This window comes from Bos mutus, chromosome X (genome assembly GCF_027580195.1).
Source record: "Bos mutus isolate GX-2022 chromosome X, NWIPB_WYAK_1.1, whole genome shotgun sequence".
NCBI classification, from domain to species: domain Eukaryota; kingdom Metazoa; phylum Chordata; class Mammalia; order Artiodactyla; family Bovidae; genus Bos; species Bos mutus.
The window spans coordinates 73,448,746-73,470,267 of record NC_091646.1 but is presented as its reverse complement, the minus strand read 5'-3'; the positions used below and the strand labels follow the sequence as shown (position 1 = coordinate 73,470,267).

Below are 21,522 nucleotides of genomic sequence, written 5' to 3'. Positions count from 1 at the left end.
ATAGAGAACAGACTTATGGACACGGTGGGGTGGTAGAAAGGAGAGGGTGGGATGAATGGAGAAAGTACATGGAAACATACACTGCCATATGTAAAAGAGATAGCCACTGGGAATTTGCTGTATGACTCAGGGAACTCAAACCAGGGCTCTGTAACCACATAGAGAGATGGGATGGGGCAGGAGGAAGTCTCAAGAGGGAGGGGACATATGTATACCTATAGTTAATCCATGTTGATGTATGGCAGAAAGCAACACAATATTGTAGTTATCCTTCAATCCAAAAAATAAAGAAAGAAAGAAAAAAAAGCATCCCTTAGATCCAGGATGTTACCACTTATCCTTATGATACACTGTGGAACTTAGGGGAGAAAGTTACAAATCATGTAGGAACTGGAGCATCCATATGGAATTCCTTTTTATTAATTCTCCTCAAAAATAATTAGTGACATCAAGCAACATTCATATCCAAAGTCTCATTTATTTTTTCGATAAAAGCTGTATTTTTATTTTTAAATTCTGCCAAATGCTACCTTCTCTGTATGAAAAGTGTAGTAGGTTAAAATGTGTCACATTTTACTTATTCAAAACATATTATAAAATTAATACTTTTCTGAGCTATCAATTAAAATTTATTTTTCTCTTACTCACCCTTACACCCTTGCTTTTCCAGTGAGTATCTGTTACTTAAATACTGCATGACACTTTGTGCTTACCTTTCTCAACATAAAAAAAAGTTGCTGTTGCCTATGTTTTTTTCCACCAAACTTTAAACTTTTTGTTTTGTATTGGGTATATTTCCATATAAATTGTGAAATTATTTGTTCTAGTTCTCGGAAAAATACAATTAGTGCTTGATAGGGATTGCATTGAATCTATACATTGCTTAGCGTAGTATACCCATTTTCACTATATTGATTCTTCAAATCCATGAACATGGTATATTTCTCCATCCATTTGTGTCCTCTTTGAATTCTTTCATCAGTGTTTTATAGTTTTCTATATATAGGTCTTTTGTTTCTTTAGGTCGATTTATTCCTAAGTATTTTATTCTTTTCGTTGCAATGGTGAATGGAATTGTTTCCTTAATTTCTCTTTCTGTTTTCTCATTATTAGTGTATAGGAATACAAGGGATTTCTGTGTGTTAATTTTATATCCTGCAACTTTACTATATTCATTGATTAGCTCTAGTAATTTTCTGGTGTAGTCTTTAGGGTTTTCTATGTAGAGGATTATGTCATCTGCAAACAGTGAGAGTTTTACTTCTTCTTTTCCAATCTGGATTCCTTTTATTTCTTTTTCTGCTCTGATTGCTGTGGCCAAAACTTCAAAAACTATGTTGAATTGTAGTGGTGAGAGTGGGCACCCTTGTCTTGTTCCTGACTTTAGAGGAAATGCTTTCAATTTTTCACCATTGAGGATAATGTTTCCTGTGGCTTTATCATATATGGCTTTTATTATGTTGAAGTATGTTCCTTTCATGCTTGCTTTCTGGAGGGTTTTTGTCATTAATGGATGTTGAATTTTATCAAAGGCTTTTTCTGCATCTATTGAGATAATCATATAGTTTTTATCTTTCAATTTGTTAATGTGGTGTATCACATTGATTGATTTGAAGATATTAAATAATCCTTGCATCCCTGGAATAAAGCTCAGTTGGTCATGATGTATGATCTTTTTCATATGTTGTTGGCTCCTGTTAGCTAGAATTTTGTTAAGGAGTTTTGCATCTATGTTCACCAGTGATATTGGCCTGTAGTTTTCTTTTTTTGTGGCATCTTTGTCTGGTTTTGGTATTAGGGTGATGGTGGCCTCATAGAATGAGTTTGGAAGTTTACCTTCCTCTGCAATTTTCTGGAAGAGTTTGAGTAGGAGAGGTATTAGCTCTTCACTAAATTTTTGGTAGAATTCAGCTGTGAAGCCATCTGGTCCTGGGCTTTTGTTTGCTGGAAGATTTCTGATTACAGTTTCGATTTCTGTGCTTATGATGGGTCTGTTAAGATCTTCTACTTTCTCCTGGTTCAGTTTTGGAAAATTATACTTTTCTAAGAATTTGTCCATTTCTTCAAAATTGTCCATTTTATTGGCATGTGGTTCCTGATAGTAGGCTCTTATGATTTTGTATTTCTGTGTTGTCTGTTGTGATTTCTCCATTTTCATTTCTAATTTTGTTGATTTTATTTTTCTCCCTTTGTTTCTTAATGAGTCTGGCTAATGGTTTATCAATTTTATTTAACTTCTCAAAGAACCAGCTTTTGGCTTTGTTGATTTTTGCTATGGTCTCTTTTTTTCTTTTGCATTTATTTCTGCCCTAATTTTTAATATTTCTTTCCTTCTACTAACCCTTTATAGCTGATTAACAATGTTGTGGCAGTTTCAGGTGAACAGCAAATGGACTCAGCCATACATATACTTGTATTCATTCTCTCCCACACCCCACTCCCCTGCCATCCAGGCTGGCACATAACATTGAGCAGAGTTCCATGTGCTATCAATAGGTCTTTGTTGGTTATCCAGTTTAAATATAGCAATGTGTATATGATGTTCCCAAAGTCCCTAATTCTCCCTTCCCCCCAGGCAACCATAAATTCATTTTCTAAGTCTGTAAGTCTCTTTCTGTTTTATAAGTTAAGTTCATTTGTATCATTTCTTTTTAGATTCCACATATAATAGATGCCATATGATATTTCTCCTTCTCTGTTTAACTTACTCTGCGTGACACTCTCTAGGTTCATCCATGTTACTGCAAATGGCATTCCTTCATTCTTTTGATGGCTGAGTAATATTCCATTGTATATATGTACCACTTCTTTATCCATTCGTTTGTTGATGGACATTTACCTTGCTTCCATGTCTTGGCTATTGTAAGCAGTGCTAAGATGAACATTGGGTTGAATGTATCCTTTCAGATCATGTTTTATTTTTCCCAGATATATGCCCAGGAGTGGGACTGCAGGGTCATATGATAGCTCTATTTTTTAGTTCTTTAAGGAACCTCCATACTATTCTCCATAGAGACTGTACCAATTTACATTCCTACTAAGAGTGTAGGAGGGTTCCCTTCTCTCAACACTCTCTTCAACGTTTGTTTTTTGTGGACTTTTTGATGATAGTTATTTTGATTGCAGTAAGGTGATATCTCTTTATAATATTGATTTGTATTTCTCTGATATTGAATATCTTTTCATATGCCTATTGGTCATCTGTACACCCTCTTTGGAGAAATGTCTATTCAGGTCTTCTGCTCATTTTTTGAGTGGGTTGTTTGTTCTGATGCAATTAAGCCTCATAAGCTGTTTGCAAGTTTTGGAGACTAATTTCTTATCGGTCACATCATTTGCAAGTATTTTCTCCCAATACGTGGGTTGTCTTTTCGTTTTCTTTACTGTTTCCTTTGCTGTGCAAAAGCTTTTAAGTAGGCCTCATATATTTTTGATTTTATTTCCATTATTCTAGGAGAGGGAATAAAAAAGATGTTGCTGTGATTTATGTCAGACAGTGTTTTGCCAATGCTTTCCATTAGGAGTTTTATAGTGTCTAGTCACACATTTAGGTCTTTAAATCCATTTTAAGTTTATTTATGTGTATGAAGTAAAGGAATGATCTAAAATATTCTTTCACACGTGGCTATCCAGTTTTCCGAGCACCACTTGTTGAAAAGCTTCTTTCCAACGTTGGGTAGTCTTGTCTCCTTTGTAACAGATTAATTTACCATCGGTGCATGGGCGAGTCTGTTTTTTTTTAATTAATTAATTTTTTTTGGAGTATAGTTGCTTTACAATGTTGTGTTAGTTTCTATGATGCAAAGTGTACCAGACGTACATATAAATATCTCTACTTTTTTTGGAGATATTCTTCACATTTAGATCACCATGGATCATTGGGTAGACTACCCTTTGCAATATAGTAGGTTGCAATATATATATATATATATATATATATATATATATATATATATATATATATCAGTCAGTCAATTCAGTCGCTCAGTAGGGTCCGACTCTTTGAGACGCAGAGAGTCTGACTCTTTGAATTGCAGCACGCCAAGCCTCCATGTCCATCATCATCTCCTGGAGTTCACTCAAACTCACGTCCATGGAGTCAGTGATGCCATCCAGGCATCTCATCCTCTGTCATCCCCTTTTTCTCCGGCCCTCAAGCCCTCCCAGTATTAGAGTCTTTTCCATTGACTCAAATCTTCGCATTAAGTGGCCAGACTAGTGGAGTTTCAGCTTTAGCACCATTCCTTCCAAAGAATACCCAGGGCTGATCTCCTGCAGAATGGACTGGTTGGATCTCCTTGCAGGCCAAGGGACTCTCAAGAGTCTTCTCCAACACCACAGTTCAAAAGCATCAATTCTTCAGCACTCAGCTTTCTTCACAGTCCAATTCTCACATCCATACATGACCACTGGAAAAACCAGAGCTTTGACTAGACGGACATTTGTTGGCAAAGTAATGTCTCTGCTTTTGAATATGCCATCTAGGTTGGTCATAACTTTCCTTCCAAGGAGTAAGCGTCTTTTAATTTCAAGGCTGCAGTCACCATCTGCAGTGATTTTGGAGCCCCAAAAAATAAAGTCTGACACTGTTTCCACTGTTTCCCCATCTATTTCCCATGAAATGATGGGGCCAGATGCCATGATCTTAGTTTTCTGAATGTTGAGCTTGAACCCAACTTTTTCACTCTCCTCTTTCACTCTCATCAAGAGGCTTTTTAGTTCCTCTTCACTTTCTGCCATAAGGATGGTGTCATCTGCATATCTGATGTTATTGATATTTCTCCCAGCAATCTTGATTCCAGCTTGTGCTTTTTCCAGCCCAGAGTTTCTCATGATGTACTCTGCATATAAGTTAAATAAGCAGGGTGACAATACACAGCCTTGACATACTCCTTTTCTTATTTGGAACCAGTCTGTTGTTCCATGTCCAGTTCTAACTGTTGCTTCCTGACCTGCATACAGATTTCTCAAGAGGCAGGTCAGCTGGTCTGGTATTCCCATCTCTTTCAGAATTTTCCATGGTTTATTGTGATCCACAAAATCAAAGGCTTTGGCATAGACAATAAAGCAGAAATAGATGTTTTTCTGGAACTCTCTTGCTCTTTCGATGATCCAGCAGATGTTGGCAATTTGATCTCTGGTTCCTCTGCCTTTTCTAAAACCAGCTTGAACATCTGGAAGTTCATGGTTCACATATTGCTGAAGCCTGGCTTGGAGAATTTTGAGCATTACTAGTGTGTGAGATGAGTGCAATTGTGTGGTAGTTTGAGCATTTTTTGGCAATGCCTTTCTTTGCGATTGGAATGAAGACTGACCTTTTTCAGTCCTGTGGCCACTGCTGAGTTTTCCAAATTTGCTGGCATATTGAGTGCAGCACTTTCACAGCATCATCTTTCAGGATTTGAAATAGCTCAACTGGAATTCCATCACCTCCACTAGCTTTGTTCATAGTGATGCTTTCTAAGACCCACTTGACTTCACATTCCAGGATGTCTGGCTCTAGGTCAGTGATCACACCATCGTGGCTATCTGGGTTGTAAAGATCTTTTTTGTACAGTTCTTCTGTGTATTCTTGCCACCTCTTCTTAATATCTTCTGCTTCTGTTAGGTCCATACCATTTCCATCGTTTATCGAGCCCATCTTTGCATGAAATGTTCCCTTGGTATCTCTAATTTTCTTGAAGAGATCTCTAGTCTCTCTGTTGTTTTCCTCTATTTCTTTGTATTGATTGCTGAGGAAGGCTTTCTTATCTCTTCTTGCTATTCTTTGGAACTCTGCATTCAGATGGTGATAGCTTTTCTTTTTGCCTTTGCTTTTCTCTTCTCTTCTTTTTACAGCTATTTGTAAGGCCTCCCCAGACAGCCATTTTGCTTTTTTGCATTTCTTTTCCATGGGGATAGTCTTGATCCCTGTTTCCTGTATAATGTCACAAACCACCATCCACAGTTCATCAGGCACTCTGTCTATCAGATCTAGGCCCTTAAATCTATTTCTCACTTCCTCTGTATAATCATAAGGGATTTGATTTAGGTCATACCTGAATGGTCTAGTGGTTTTCCCTACTTACTTCAATTTAAGTCTGAATTTGGCAATAAGGAGCTCATGATCTGAGCCACAGTCAGCTCCTGGTCTTGTTTTTGTTGACTGTATAGAGCTTCTCCATCTTTGGCTGCAAAGAATATAATCAATCTGATTTCGGTGTTGACCATCTGGTGATGTCCATGTATAGAATCTTCTCTTGTGTTGTTGGAAGATGGTGTTTGCTATGACCAGTGCGTTTCTTGGCAAAATTCTATTAGCCTTTGCCCTGTTGCATTCCGTATTCCAAGGCCAAATTTGCCTGTTACTCCAGGTGTTTCTTGACGTCCTACTTTTGCATTCCAGTCCTCTATAATGAAAAGGACATCTTTTTTCGCATTAGTTCTGGACTCTTGTAGGTCTTCATATAAATCCCAACCTCCCAATCCCCACTAATGATAGTCATTCTGACATGTTTATGAGGTGATATCTGAATGCGATTTTATTTGCTTTCTTTGATTATTATTAGTGTTGAGCATCTTTTCATGAGCCTGGTGATCATCGTATATCATCTTTTGAAAAATGTTATTCCTTTTTCTGTTTTTTAATCAGGTTGTTCACTTTTTTGATATTTAGTTGCATGAGTTGATTATATATTTTAGACATTAACCTCTTATTAGTCTTATCATTTACTAATATTTTCTACAATTCAATAGAATTTCTTTTCATTTCATTGATGGTTTCCTTTGCTGTTCGAAAGCTTTTACATTTAATTAGGTCCCAGTTTTCTTTTGCTTTTGTTTACTTTGCCTTAGGAAACAGATCTAAAAAAAATTGCTAAAATTTATGTCAAAGAATGGCTTATCTATGTTTCCCTCTAAGACTTATAGTATCAGGCCTTATATTTAGATCTTTAATCCATTTTGAACTTATTTTTGTGTAGAGTGTTGTTGCTGCTCAGTCCCTCAGTCATGACCAACTTTGTGTGAACTCCTGGACTGTGGCATGCCAGGCCTCCTTGTCCATCATCAACTCCCAGAGTTTGTTCAAACTCATGTCCATTGAGTTGGTGATGCCATCCAACCATCTCATCCTCTATCACCCCCTTCTCTTCCTGCTTTCAACCTTTCCCAGCATCAGTGCATTTTCCAATGAGTCAGCTCTTCCCATCAGGTAGTCAAACTTTTGGAGCTTCAGTTTCAGCATCAGTCCTTCCAATGAATATTCAGGGTTGATTTCTTTAGGACTGACTGCTTTGATCACCTTGCAGTCCAAGGGACTCTCAAGAGTCTTCTCCAACACAGTACAAAAGCTTCACAGTACAAAAGCATCAATTATTTGGTGTTTGGCCGTCTTTGTGGTCCAATTCACACATCTGTACATGGCTACTGGAAAAACCATAGCTTTGACTAGATGGACCTTTGTCGGCAAAGTAATGTCTCTGCTTTTCAATATACTCTCTAGGTTTGTCATAGCTTTTCTTCCAAGGAGAAAGTGTCTTTTCATTTCCTGGCTGCAATCACCATCTGCAGTGACTTTGGAGCCCAAGAAAATGAAGTCTGTCACTGTTTCCATTTTTTCCCCATTTATTTGTCTTGAAGTGATGGGACTGGATGCCATGATCTTGGTTTTTTGAGTGTTGAGTTTTAAGCCAGCTTTTGACTCTCCTCTTTCACCTTCATCCAGATGCTCTTTAGTTCCTCTTCACTTTCTGCAATTAAAGTGGTATCATCTGCATATCTGAGGTTATTGATATTTCTCCTGGCAATCTTGATTCCAGCTTGTGATTCATCCAGCCCTGCATTTCACATGATGCAATTTGGAAAATGAAGGAGACCCAGGTTTGATGCCTGGGTGGGGAAGATCCCCTGGATGAGGGCCCAACAACTTACTCCAGTATTCTTGCCTAGAGAATCTCATGGAGAGAGGAGCCTGACAGGCAATAGTCCATAGGGTCACAAAGATTTGGACAAGACTAAAGCTACTGACCACACACTCACGCACTCTGCATATAAGTTGAAATAAGCAGGGTGACAATATACAGCATTGTCATTCTCTTTTCCCAATTTCGAACCAGTTCATTGTTCCATGTCTGGTTCTAACTGTTGCTTCTTGATAAAATACAAGTTTATCAAGAGGCAGGTAAGGTGGTATAGTATTCCCAACTCTTTAAGAATTTTCCACAGTTTGTTGTGATCCACACAGTCAAATGCTTTCATGTAATCAATGAAGCAGAAGTAGATGTTTTTCTGGAATTCCCTTGCTTTCTTTATGATCTGACAGATGTTGGCAATTTGATCTCTGGTTCTTCTGCCCTTTCTAAATCCAGCATGTACCCAGGGAAGTTCTTGGTTCGTGTACTGTTGAGGCCTAGCTTGAAGGATTTTGAGCATTACCTTCCTAGCATGTGAAATTAGTACAACTGTGCAGTAGCTTGAACATTCTTTGGGATTGCCCTTCTTTGGGATTGGAATGAAAACTTACCTTTTCCAGTCTTTTGGCCACTGCTAAGTATTCCAAATTTGCTGGCATATTGAGAACTGCACTTTAACAGCATCAACTTTTAGGACTTGAAGTAGCTCAGATTGAATTTCATCACCTCCACTAGCTTTGCTTGTAGTAATGCTTCCTAAGGCCCACTTGAATGTACACTCCAGGACATCTCGCTCTAGGTGAGTGATCACACCCATCATGATTATCTGGGTCATTAAGGCCTCTTTTGTATAGTTCTGTGTATTCTTGCCACCTCTTCTTAATGTCTTCTGCTTCTGTTAAGTCCATAATGCTTCTGTCGTTTACTGTGCCCATCTCTGCAAGAAATGTTCCCTTGGCATCTAATTTTCTTGAAGAGATCTCTAGTCATTCCCATTCTACTGATTTCCTCCATTTCTTTGCATTTTTCACTTAAGGCTTTCTTATCTTTCCTTGCTGTTTTTTGGAACTCTGCATTCAGATAGGTATATCTTTTCTTTTCTCCTTTGCCTTTAGTTTCTCTTCTTTTCTCAGCTATTTGTGAGGCCTCCTCAGACAACCGTTTTGCTTTGTTGCATTTCTTTTTCTTGGGGATCATTTTTGTCACCATCTCCTGTACAATGTTACAAACCAGCATCCATAGTTCTTCAGGCACTCTATCAGATCTAATCCCTTGAGTCTATTTTTCACTTCCACTGTATAATCATAAGGGACTTTATTTAGCTCATACCTGAATGGCTTAGTGGTTTTCCCTACTTTCTTCAATATTAGTCTGAATTTTTCAATAAGGAGTTAATGATGTGAGCCACAGTTAGCTCCAGGTCTTGTTTTTGCTGACTGTATAGAGCTTCTCCATTTTCAGCTGCAAAGATTATAATCAACCTGATTTCAGTAATGACCATCTGATGATGTCCATGTGTAGTTGTCTCTTATGTTGTTGGAAGAGAGTATTTGCTATAACCAGTGCATTCTCTTGGCAAAACTTGTACTAATAATAGTACTAATAATCCTACTGGGTGATGCTTATAACTTTTTCACAACTTTTCTTGTTTTCAGAATATATTTTATTAGCATGAATTAGCAGCTGTGTTGACAAGTTTGATGAAATAACTGTTTTCTCTGTACTAGTATGCTATGAATTTGATATTTAGAATCATTTTCTTTTTTGCATTTCATTTTAGAGTTTGTGTTATTTTCCTTTTGATTTAACTTTACTATTTGGATACATAAAATATTAATATGGCACAAAAGTCAAAAGGAGGCAGACTCAGAGGAGTCTAGCATCCATGCCTATCCCTCCCACCCTATTCACCACCTATCCCCTAGGTGTTTGAGATATTCTCCAACAATAAGTGACTACTTGTGTAAATAATGGTGTATTCAAACAATATAGCATTATACAGGAATGAAAAAGAATGAGGAAATATGAATGTTGTTTTTGAAGTGATTTCCAGATGCATTTTTATCAGTGTACTGATAGCTTAATTTTGTTGCATAGACTTAGAATACATCACATTTTTTCTAAGCTTGTTGTCTCATTTATTTACTTTTTAACACAGTAGGAGTGGCCTTAAGAGTGACCTGTCAATGGTCATCAAGAAAGCAAGTAGCAGAACTGATGCTGGAACCCAGGTTTGCTCACTCCTGGCTATAGTACTTTTTTCTGTTCCACATTGTTTCCTTAGAGCAGCCTTTTATGAGTCAAGTAAATTTATCTGTATTCACAACACTGAACCCTCTGGTCAGAAAGCACCACAGTGGGGCACACATGCCCCTTATACCCACCCATCTTAGAGCCTATCACCAGATCTATTCTGAAATGCTGCTATCTCTTCCTACCTGCCATATGCAAGCAAAGAAGGCGACTATAATCATGACTCCCATGTCTTGAGAACTTCCTATGTCCCAGGCACTTTACCTGTATTCATTCAAATCCACATAACAGTCTTAAGGGGCAGGCAATACTACTCTTATTTTAAAGATGACCAAACAGAGGTTAAGAGAGCTTTTCCTAAGATTATAAAGCTAAAGGGTAGAGCTGGTATTTGAAACCAGATTTATCTGACAGCAAAGCTTGTGTTTAATCCATTCTATCTGGTATTAATCCCTAAACTGAGAAAACCCCTTAGATAAGATGCACAATGAGCTGGATAAGATACATACAAGGATAAAGGCAAAATCATGTTTCTCACCGAGCACTCAGATCGCCTAGGATGAAGCAATTGGGGGTTGGGACTTAATGAGCTTAAAGAAAGTTTATCTGTAGCGCTATCATGTGTGTCATTCTTCTAACAGGAACTCTTCCTGAAAACCTAGAAGTTACTTACTTGACCAAGTGTCTTATAAGAAGTTCCAACATCTCTCGGTTCTTTTCTGGTAGCTTATATACCAGGGAGTGAATAGCTCCCAATCGATAATCCAGGTTGTCAGACTCTGAGAGAGAACAGAGAGATAGTTTTGCCTTCTGGGCAATTGGATTAAGCAAATTTTCATGCACAGACACACATACACACACCCATGCATGTGCACATGCAGAGATAATCAGAGACACATAGTCTGAGAGATGAAAAGAGAGAGATATATAGACACAGGGACAAAATGACAGAAAGAGACCAAGAAACAAAGACACTGAAGGGGGAAGACAGAGACTGACTATAAGATAAAAACATAGATTAAAAACAAATAAATTAGTCTAGAAAGGAGAATAATATAGAAGAGAGAAGAGAAGATAAAACAGAAGAGAGAAGAGAAGACTGTATCAGAACAAGTCAGAATTCTAGAAACAGCAGGTTGCTCTTAAAGCTCTGCATGTAAACTTCCAGCTGGAAACGCTTGCCCAGCAAATTTCCTTGTGGAACTGGGAGGTGTGCTGCTGCCTCTGGATTCCTAGGAAAATTACTGAGAGAGCTCAGAGTAAAAATCAAGGCTCTCTTGCCTCAACAAAGATTCATTATGAGGACAAATCCCCTGCATCTTTTTCCTCAATACTATACAAGGCACAATGTAGAAGAGTCACATGGAGGTAGGGAGGGATACTCATACAGTGGCCTCAGCCAAAACTTTTAATGCTTCTTCAGCTGCCAACTTTTTGAGTGATTCTATATACCTTATTTCCTATGTACTCCTCCAGTCTCACCACTGGTCTCATAATCTAAACATTGTGATGCTAGCACTAAAAAAATAAAGAGTAATAATTCACAAGACAATTGAAAACCATTTGAAAGGGCAAAGTGTTGAAAAAAACCTGAAACAATAACTGTAATGGAACCATTTTGTTGTTTCCTGGCAATGTGAGCCAATATGCTTGTTCTGATATAAGGCACAATCAATCAGTCAAGTCCTCAGAACTTTTGCATCCCTCAAGTTAGACAGTTTTCTCCAATTTACTCAACTAACACTAATTTATGAAAACTAATACAGCACGTGAGTTAGCAAGTAAGAATATCCTCATTTGACAGTGGACAAAACCTGTAAGTATGTTTGCTTTTTCCCTTACTTTCACTCAAGCAGTCTTCTAGGCTTATTGTTGTAAATATTAGTTAGAAGCCAGGAAAACACAATTAACTAAGTAACATAAATACTTACTGGCAGCAGAGACCAGCTCTTTGTGAAGTCTATAGGTCATGACAGGTTCAGAAAGATTCCTGAAATTAATGAAGACTGTAAGTTCCTTTGGGGAGGGAGTAGTGAGGCCTTAGAATCTCAGTTCTGTGAGAAGCAAAGCTGAAGTTTCTGAGCTCACAGATTGATATGACTATATGCATTTTTTGTTCATCTGAAAATTTGTCAGAGGAATTCTCATTGCTCGTAATTCAACAGAAGAAAGTATGAGCTGAGACCTCGAGCAGGGTCTCCAACTAGTTCCCCAAAGTGAAAAGAGGCAAAAACCAGCCCTGCAAAAAGGGGACCCACTACGATTGATACTATGAAGTCCTTACAGTTCATTAGTTCCTCAGTTTCCAAGTTCTTTTACATCTGTCCTGCCATTTGATCCCTCCAAAAATCCTGTGAAGAAGTAATTCAAATCCCTGTTTAATGGAAAAGGAAATTGAGGCTCAGACAGGTTTCTTTATTTAGTCAAAAAATACTGGTTGAGTGACTTCCCTAGTGATCCAGTGGTTAAAACTCTGTAATTCCACTTCAAGGGGCACGAGTTTGACCCCTGGTCAAGGAACTAAGATCCAACATGCTGCGTGGTGTGGTCTATATATATATAGGCTGAACACCTACTTGTGACTGGCATTGTGCCAGGTATTGGGGATCCAGATGAATTAGACATAGTCTAAACCTTCAAGGAGCTAACAGTCTAGTTGGGGAAAGTATCATATACAAAATTTGCAATGTAAGGTAACAAGTACAATGATAAAAGTGGGTAGTACATGGCCCAGAAGAAGGAAGCAATCCACTAATAATAGTAATAATAGCAAACTCGTCACTGTTCTAAGTGTTTAACATATATTTACTCATTTAATTCTCATGACAACCCTGTAAGGTAGATACTAATATTATCTTCATTTTTTAGATAAGGAAACTGAGCTTCAGAAAAGTTATATAGTTCATCCTAAGCCACATAGTAAGTGGCGGAAGTAAGCAGTCTGTCTCAAGGCCATGTTCTTTATCATTATGTTATACTGCTTGCCACTGCTCTTATTGTAGTAATATAGGCAAGAGATAATAAAAGCCTAAATGAAAATAGTGCCATTAGGGGTAGAAAGAAAGGGTGAGGAGAGTTATTTGAAAGACATTAAAGACAGCTCCTTCAACAGTTATAAGGGAAAGATTAATGTTGATGAGGGACAGAGTAATCTGGTTTGGGTACACAAAACCAGAGTAATCTGGTTTGGGACTGAACATATTAGAAATTGATTCAGAGGGAAGTAGAGATGCTATGTCTGAGGGGTTTCTGGGATAGCCAAAGACAGATGTTTATTAGGAAGATGGATGAAGTGCTTTTCCAGATCTGAGAAGCAGGGCTTATTAGAACCATAAGAACGAATACCATGGCTCAAGGAGAGATGGTGAACTGGCAGCTAACAGTTACATGAGGTCTTTCAACATTTCTTTCCAGTCCAGAAGAGTGTGTAAAAAAGAAATGGAATTGAATCAGTCATCATAATATGAAAAAAATTGAGTATTTCACATACAAGATCAATATTGTCTGTCTCTATTGAAAAATGGAAAGATCTGTCTATATTGGGCTCCTATGGCTGTTTGCGGGAGTAAAGAATATTGCTGTTTATATATAAACAAAGGGATTGCCATGCAAGTAAGGGTTTTATAGGCAACAAGTTTAATATGAAAGTAGTTTAATATGAAAGTAGTCCTTCAGTCATTTTCATATCCTTGTTCCTATAAATATTTGTATTTTCCATTCCTCCAGTGTAGCAAAATGAGAAGAAAGCCCTGGGAAATACCAGGTAGAAAGTCCATAAAAGAGACTTCTTAAAGTGATCAAAGAGGTGAGAGAAAATCCAAAAGTAATGGATTAACAGAATCCAAAAGAAGAAAGAGTTTCAAGGAGGGCTTGTTAACAGCTTCAAATGCTACAAAGAGATCAAATAAGGTAAAGATTGACAATCATCCATTGTGTTTAGCATTGAGAATCACTGGTGACCTTGGCAAGAGCAGCTTCATAGAGGAGAGGGCGCAAGTCAGATTTGCAGTAGGTTAAAAAGTAAACTCGGAGATTAAAAGTAAAGGTGGGAGTGTGTATTACTTCATACACTGAGGCTAGATTGAGAAGGGCTGAAATATCTCACTAGGCAATTTCATCTAAGCTCCTGCCTCCTGTTGTCATCTGCACTGTTGATGATCCCCAATTTTTTAACTCAAGCCCAGAATTCTCTGAGTTACATTCCTATACATTTCCTATATATCAGATTGCCTATTTAAAATTCTTGCCCTAGTTTCTATAAAGACACCTAGATTTGACATACCTAAAACCTAATTTGTCATCTCCCTCAAATGAGGTTTTTTTTTTTTTTTTTAATGTTTCCCAAATCAGTAAATGTATGACCATCATTTGGTTGCATGGGCTGGAAATGTGGAAGTCATTCTTTTATCTCCCTCTCCTCCATCTTCATATCCAAGTTTATTCCCTAAATCTCTTGACTATGCTTATTTCTGTCTATTCCCAATGCTACTCCCTAGTCCCACAGAAGCATAATCTCTTTCCAGGACCACAGCAACAGCTTGCTAACTGGTTTCCACCTCTACTTATTTTGTCTCTCTCTAATCTCATCTCTATATTTTTTCAAAATGCAAATCTCATCATATAACCTCCTGCTTAAAATCTTTCAGTATATTCCCATTCCTTTAAATATATATTCATACTCCAATTCTAAAAAAATATCCTAAAAGGCCTTGAATGATCTGGCCCTACATATCTCTCCCTCCCTCTACACTCAATACTCCACATATACTGGTACATGTAGTTCCTTAAAAGGGTCCTCCTTGTGCTTCAACGTCTTTGCATATGAAGGTATTTCTGTCTGGAACTGCCTCCCCCTGCCAGTTGACTCCAAGTTATAATTCAAACCTCAGTTCAAAACGAAAACCAGAATAAATCAGGCTTTCTTATTATATGATTGCATCCCACTTTGCAGTTTTCCTTCAGAGCACTTATTACAGTTCATTATATTGGTATAATTGTTTTTTGTCTGTCCATTTCACTGGACTATAACTTTTAAAAAAATGTTTTATTTGTTTTTGGCTGTGCTGAGTCTTCATTGTTGTGTATGGGCTTTGCTGTAGTTGCAGTGTAGGGGCTACTCTTTACTGTCATATCCCTCAAATGTAGTTGCAGCACACAGGGTTAGTTGTGCTGTGGCATATGGTATCTCCCCTGACTAGGGATTCAGTCGGTGACCCTTGCATTGGCAGGCAGACCCTTAACCACTGGACCACCAGGGAAGTCCCAACTATGAGCTTTTTAAGGTCATATCTACTCACAACTGTGTACCAACTGCCAGATATTATGCTAGGCACTGAGTAGGTACTCAAGAAATGTTTACTGAATGGTTTAGTGAATGGTGGAAAAAATGAATGAATGAAACAAAACACAAGGTTCGAGAGATGTGCAATGTTGGATCATATTTGTTCATGGGGTTCTCAAGGCAAGAGTGCTGAAGTGGTTTGCCATTCCCCTCTCCAGTGGACCACATTTTACCAGAACTCTCTACTATGACCCATTTGTCTTGGCTGGCCTTAAATGACATGGCTTATAATTTCACTGAGTTACACAAAGCTGTGATCCATGTGATCATTTTGGTTAGTTTTCTGTGGTTGGGGTCTTCCTATTTGTATGCTCAGAGGAAAGAACCCATTAAATGAGAAAGGTTAAAGATACAGAAAAGAAAAGGGATGGTTTTTAGAGTAATTTTCTAGAATATTAGAGACAAGGGGTGAATTAGGTATCTAAAACACAGATGAAGCAAGTTCATTTTGAAGATACCAATACAATTTTAAAAAAAAAGAAATTGAAAAGGTATTAACTGGCTAGTACATATTAAAGGCTCATAAGACTCTTAACAATAAATATCTCTTATTGGAGGTGCTGGCCATTCAAAAGTCTCACGTTCATATTTCAAATGGGCTTCACTGCTTATTATGCAATGATCTGGGAAAGGTAAAATGTGGGAGGGACTTACCCTACGTAAATCTCTTAAAAAAGTAACTCCTTATAAAGAGGCTAGAGACATAGAATCATTTACTTGCACTATTATCATCATCATGAGTCTCCTGAAAGTGTGCATAGCAGATTGCTATGTCTTTACTAAATTACCCAAGCAATTCTAAGAAGGCCACAGCCTATGGGATGTGGAGAATAGGGAAATAAGATGCTCTAATACCAATGGCTTTACAAGTTAGAGATACTTGGGTTCAAATAATATGAATTGTGATCATGAATATTACTTAATGAGGGAGAAAGTATGTTGTAATTCTTCATCTGTAAAATAAGTATGGTAACACCTACCTCATAAGATTACTGTGAGAAAAACAATGATATTGTCAACATAAGCAACTAGAATATTGCCCAGCACAGAATAAACCCTCTTAGAACAGTGATTTTCTTCTCTGGCAAATGCAAGAGAAATACTCCTGAATAGAGCATTCATATTTACTTAAAGTTCTAAGATGATGCAATAGCAGAAGGTCATTTAATAACAATATCTGGGACCCAATCTATTTGGAGTAATGACATTTCTCATATCATAAATAGCTATCTTATTGACTAAAGAGTACAATAACTGAAAAGACATTTTAGCACATAAAGTATGGTGTATACTATGGGACATAGAAAATGGTAAGAAATGAATGAGTTTAAAAAGTATATATGTCACAAATAATTTTATGCAGTATAAAGTTATACCAATAAACTGTCATTGTGCATCCCCAAATTTTGCTCATGAGTTAATTTTTTCCTACTGCCATCACTTCATTTAGTTCTAACATTTTTTTTTTCTTTTTAAGTTCTAACTTTTTTATATTTGTATTTTTTTGGGTTTTATTCACATTATTAAAAAAGACATACAAATACACAAATTATGTATGTGTAAATGCAATTTAATGTTTCAAAATTATTATTATCCAACAATACAGTTTAAAAATCTTGAATTTTCCCAACTCCTGAGTTTGCTGGTGAGCCCACTGTGATATCACCCTATCTGTGCATAAAGGCAAACCTTCAAATAGTTTTTAAAGCAAATTTTCTTCAGAAACCCACATTTCAATAATAATTCTATTATTTTGATGTTTCCCTTGCTTAAATTCCCAATTTAAAAAAAGGCTCCTAATGTACATTTTTCTTTAACAAAAATTCTTTTCATTCTTTTTTCTTTAGCAATTCTATCTAAACTCCCAAAATTGGGATACATTAACTCCATCTCCATCCATCCAAATTCGATCATTTCTGAAAAGCAATGTTCCAAATCATATTAGACATACCTGAGGTAGAATTTCAAGGAGCTGGTGATTGTCTTAATGTCCCAGTCACTATTATGAAAATCAATATCTCCTGGGCATTTAGGATCTATTCAAGAAGAAAAAAAATGAAAAAAGTTAATTTTTCACAAGATACTAGATTTTACCCCTTTAAAAGAAAAATAAAGTACATTAATTAAAAGATAGTTACTCTAACGAGTTTTCACAAAATGAAAACTTTACAACGAACATGTCTTTGAGGTATCAAAAATTTTCCTTGCACTCCAGTTAAGCATGCAAGGAGCTTGGAAGTCAACTCTTGCATTCACACAAGAAGAAAAAAAAATGGAACAACCTGAAAATCAACTCCTCTTAGCTCCATCAGAGAACTGAGGTCATAGGGCAAGCTGAAGAAACAGACAAGCAGACACAGAAAATCAAAACATATAGGGCATAAGCCCAAGAGCAGAAAAGTCCTTGGGAACCAGTTCAGGACTATGAAAACCTAATCAATAACTGGCAAATTGCTAGAGGCTCACTGTGAACCTCTTAAGTGGTAAAGTCCATAAGTGTTCAGCTTTCATAGGCTTAATTCAAATGCCAACTCATTCCCAAAGTGTCTCTAATTACCCTCACCTCAATGTTAACATCAGGAACTTATTTTTTTTTTTTTTTTGTACAAATACTTATTAAGCAGCTACCATGCACCAGATACTAGGTGTATTTGTTCATTCCTCCGTGTTTCCATTGTGTGATGTTCATCTCTGTTGTGTTTCACTCTGATTATTTTCTATAAATATCTGTGTTATGAACTGACAGACTCTTTATCTGGCTAGCTTTTAGCACAATCTAGGCATAGAAAAATTTCACTTTTCACTTTCTTGCATTGAAAAAGGAAATGGCAACCCACTCCAGTGTTCTTGCCTGGAGAATCCCAGGGATGGGAGAGCCTGGTGGGCTGCCGTCTACGGGGTCGCACAGAGTTAGACACGACTGAAGTGACTTAGTAGCAGCAGCAGTGTGAACAGGCTTGAGAGTTAAAAATTTTAAGCAGGCCCAGTCCTAGGGGACTCCCAAGCTTTTGGGAGTTTTACCTACAGGAGCCTTATCAGATTCTCACAGTGAAGATCTGAGAAAAATTCCATCATGTTACTGTAATTCTGAAAAGCGGATAAGAAAATTAGCCATTTAAAAATATGCATTGACCATTTCGTTTTTCTTATTAAGGCCTACGCTCAAAGAAACTATTTTACCAGAACTTGACTGACCTGGGAAAGGGGAAATTCACAACTCCAGAACTGGAATGCCTCCCTGTCTCTTCTAAGGGGGAAAACTGAAACAAAACTGAACAATATTTGTGAAGATCATAAGCCAGAAGCAAAGGTTCACTAAAATACTAAGCATTCACCCCCAAGGAAACCAGAATTGAAAGAGACACATACACCTTGATGTTCACTGAAGCACCGTTTACAATATCTAGGACATGGAAGCAACCTAGATGTCCATCCGCAGGTGAATGGATAAGTAAGTTGTGGTACAAATACACAAAGGACTATTACTAGACTATAAAAAGGAATGCATTTGAGTAAATTCTAATGAGGTGTATGAACCTGGAGCCTATCATACAGAGTGAAGTCAGAAAGACAAACACTGATACAGTATATTAATGTGTATATATGGAATTTAGAAAGATGGTAATGACAACCTTATATGCAAGACAACAAAAGACACACAGATGTAAAGAAGAGACTTCTGGACTCTGAGGGAAAAGGTGAGGGTGGGGTGATTTGAGAGAATAGCATTGAAACATGTTTATTACCATATGTAAAATACATGACCAGTACTAGTTTGATGCATGAAGCAGGCACCCAAAGACAGTGCTCTGAGACAGCAGAGAGATAGGGTAGGAATGGAGGTGGGAGGGGAGTTCAGGATGGGGAGACACATGTATACCTGAGGCTGATTCATATTGATGTACGGCAAAAACCATCACAACACTGTAAAGTAATTATCCTCCAATTAAAATAAATACGGAATGAAGCACGGCAAAGACTAATAGAGTTTTGCCAATAAAATGCACTAGTCATAGCAAACACCCTCTTCCAACAACACAAGAGAAGACTCTACACATGGACATCACCAGATGGTCAACACCGAAATCAGATTGATTATATTCTTTGCAGCTAAAGATGGAGAAGCTCTATACAGTCAGCAAAAACAAGACCAGGAGCTGACTGTGGCTCAGATCATGAACTCCTTATTGCCAAATTCAGACTTAAATTGAAGAAAGTAGGGAAAACCACTAGACCACTCAGGTATGACCTAAATCAAATCCCTCATGATTATACAGCAGAAGTGAGAAATAGATTTAAGGGACTAGATCGGATAGATAGAGTGCCTGATGAACTATGGACAGAGGTTGGTGACATTGTACAGGAGACAGGGATCAAGATCATCCCCATGGAAAAGAAATGCAAAAAAGCAAAATAGCTGTCTGAGGAGGCCTTACAAATAGCTGTGAAGAGAAGAGAAGGGAAAAGCAAAGGCAAAAAGGAAAGATATAAGCATCTGAATGCAGAGTTCCAAAGAATAGCAAGAAGAGATAAGAAAGCCTTCCTCAGTAATCAATGCAAAGAAATAGAGGAAAACAACAGAATGGGAAAGACTAGAGATCTCTTCAAGAAAATTAGAGATACCAAAGGAACATTTCATGCAAAGATGGGCTCGATAAAGGACAGAAATGGTATGGAACTAACAGAAGCAGAAGATATTAAGAAGAGGTGGCAGGAATACACAGAAGAACTGTACAAAAAAGATCTTCATGACCAAAATAATCACGATGGTGTGATCACTCACCTAGAGCCAGACATCCTGGAATGTGAAGTCAAGTGGGCCTTAGGAAGTATCACTACGAACAAAGCTAGTGGAGGTGATGGAATTCCAGTTGAGCTATTTCAAATCCTGAAAGATGATGCTGTGAAAGTGGTGCACTCAATATGCCAGTAAATTTGGAAAACTCAGCAGTGGCCACAGGACTGGAAAAGGTCAGTTTTCATTCTAATCCCAAAGAAAGGCAACGCCAAAGAATGCTCAAACTACCACACAATTGCATTCATCTCACATGCTAGTAAAGTAATGCTTAAAATTCTCCAAGCCAAGCTTCAGCAATTTGTGAACCATGAACTTCCAGATGTTCAAGCTGGTTTTAGAAAAGACAGAGGAACCAGAGATCAAATTGTCAACATCCGCTGGATCATCGAAAAAGCAAGAGAGTTCCGGAAAAACATCTTTTTCTGCTTTACTGACTATGCAAAAGCCTTTGATTGTGTGGATCACAATAAACTGTGGAAAATTCTGAAGGAGATGGGAATACCAGAGCACCATACCTGCCTCTTGAGAAACCTATATGCAGGTCAGGAAGCGACAGTTAGGACTGGACCTGGAACAATAGACTGGTTCCAAATAAGAAAAGGAGTACGTCAAGGCTGTATATTGTCACCCTGCTTATTGAACTTATATGCAGAGTACATTATGAGAAATGCTGAGCTGGAAGAAGCACAAGCTGGAATCAAGATTGCTGGGAGAAATATCAATAACCTCAGATATGCAGATGATACCACCCTTATGGCAGAAAGTGAAGAAAACTAAAAAGCCTCTTGATGAGAGTGAAAAAGTAGAGTTGAAAAGTTTGCGTAAAGCTCAACATTCAGAAAACGAAGATCATGGCATCTGGCCCCATCACTTCATGGGAAATAAGTGGGGAAACAGTGTCAGACTTTATTTTTGGGGGCTCCAAAATCACTGCAGATGGTGACTGCAGCCATGAAATTAAAAGATACTGACTCCTTAGAAGGAAAGTTATGACCAACCTAGATAGCATATTCAAAAGCAGAGACATTACTTTGCCAACAAAGTTCTGTCTAGTCAAGGCTATGGTTTTTACAGTAGTCATGTATGGATGTGAAAGTTGGACTGTAAAAAAACCTGAGCACCAAAGAACTGATGCTTTTGAACTGTGGTGTTGGAGAAGACGCTTGAGAGTCCCTTGGACTGCAAGGAGATCCAACCAGTCCATCCTAAAGGACATCAGTCCTGGGTGTTCATAGGAA

General features: G+C 37.7%; 1 protein-coding gene across 4 annotated transcripts in view; it reads right to left on the bottom strand.

Moving 5' to 3' along the window:
• OPHN1 (oligophrenin 1) overlaps positions 1-21,522 on the bottom strand; it is a 629,407-nt gene that overhangs the window by 150,365 nt on the left and 457,520 nt on the right. For 3 of the 4 annotated variants that reach the window (XM_005899246.2, XM_070365372.1, XM_070365369.1), the window contains exons 16-18: positions 17,438-17,522; positions 12,077-12,135; positions 10,819-10,924 (exon numbers count right to left, since the gene is read on the bottom strand). In XM_005899246.2, coding sequence (XP_005899308.1) covers positions 10,819-10,924; positions 12,077-12,135; positions 17,438-17,522 — 250 coding nt within the window. The remainder of the gene's footprint in view (positions 1-10,818; positions 10,925-12,076; positions 12,136-17,437; positions 17,523-21,522) is intronic. The other variant, XM_070365370.1, reaches the window with a different exon arrangement.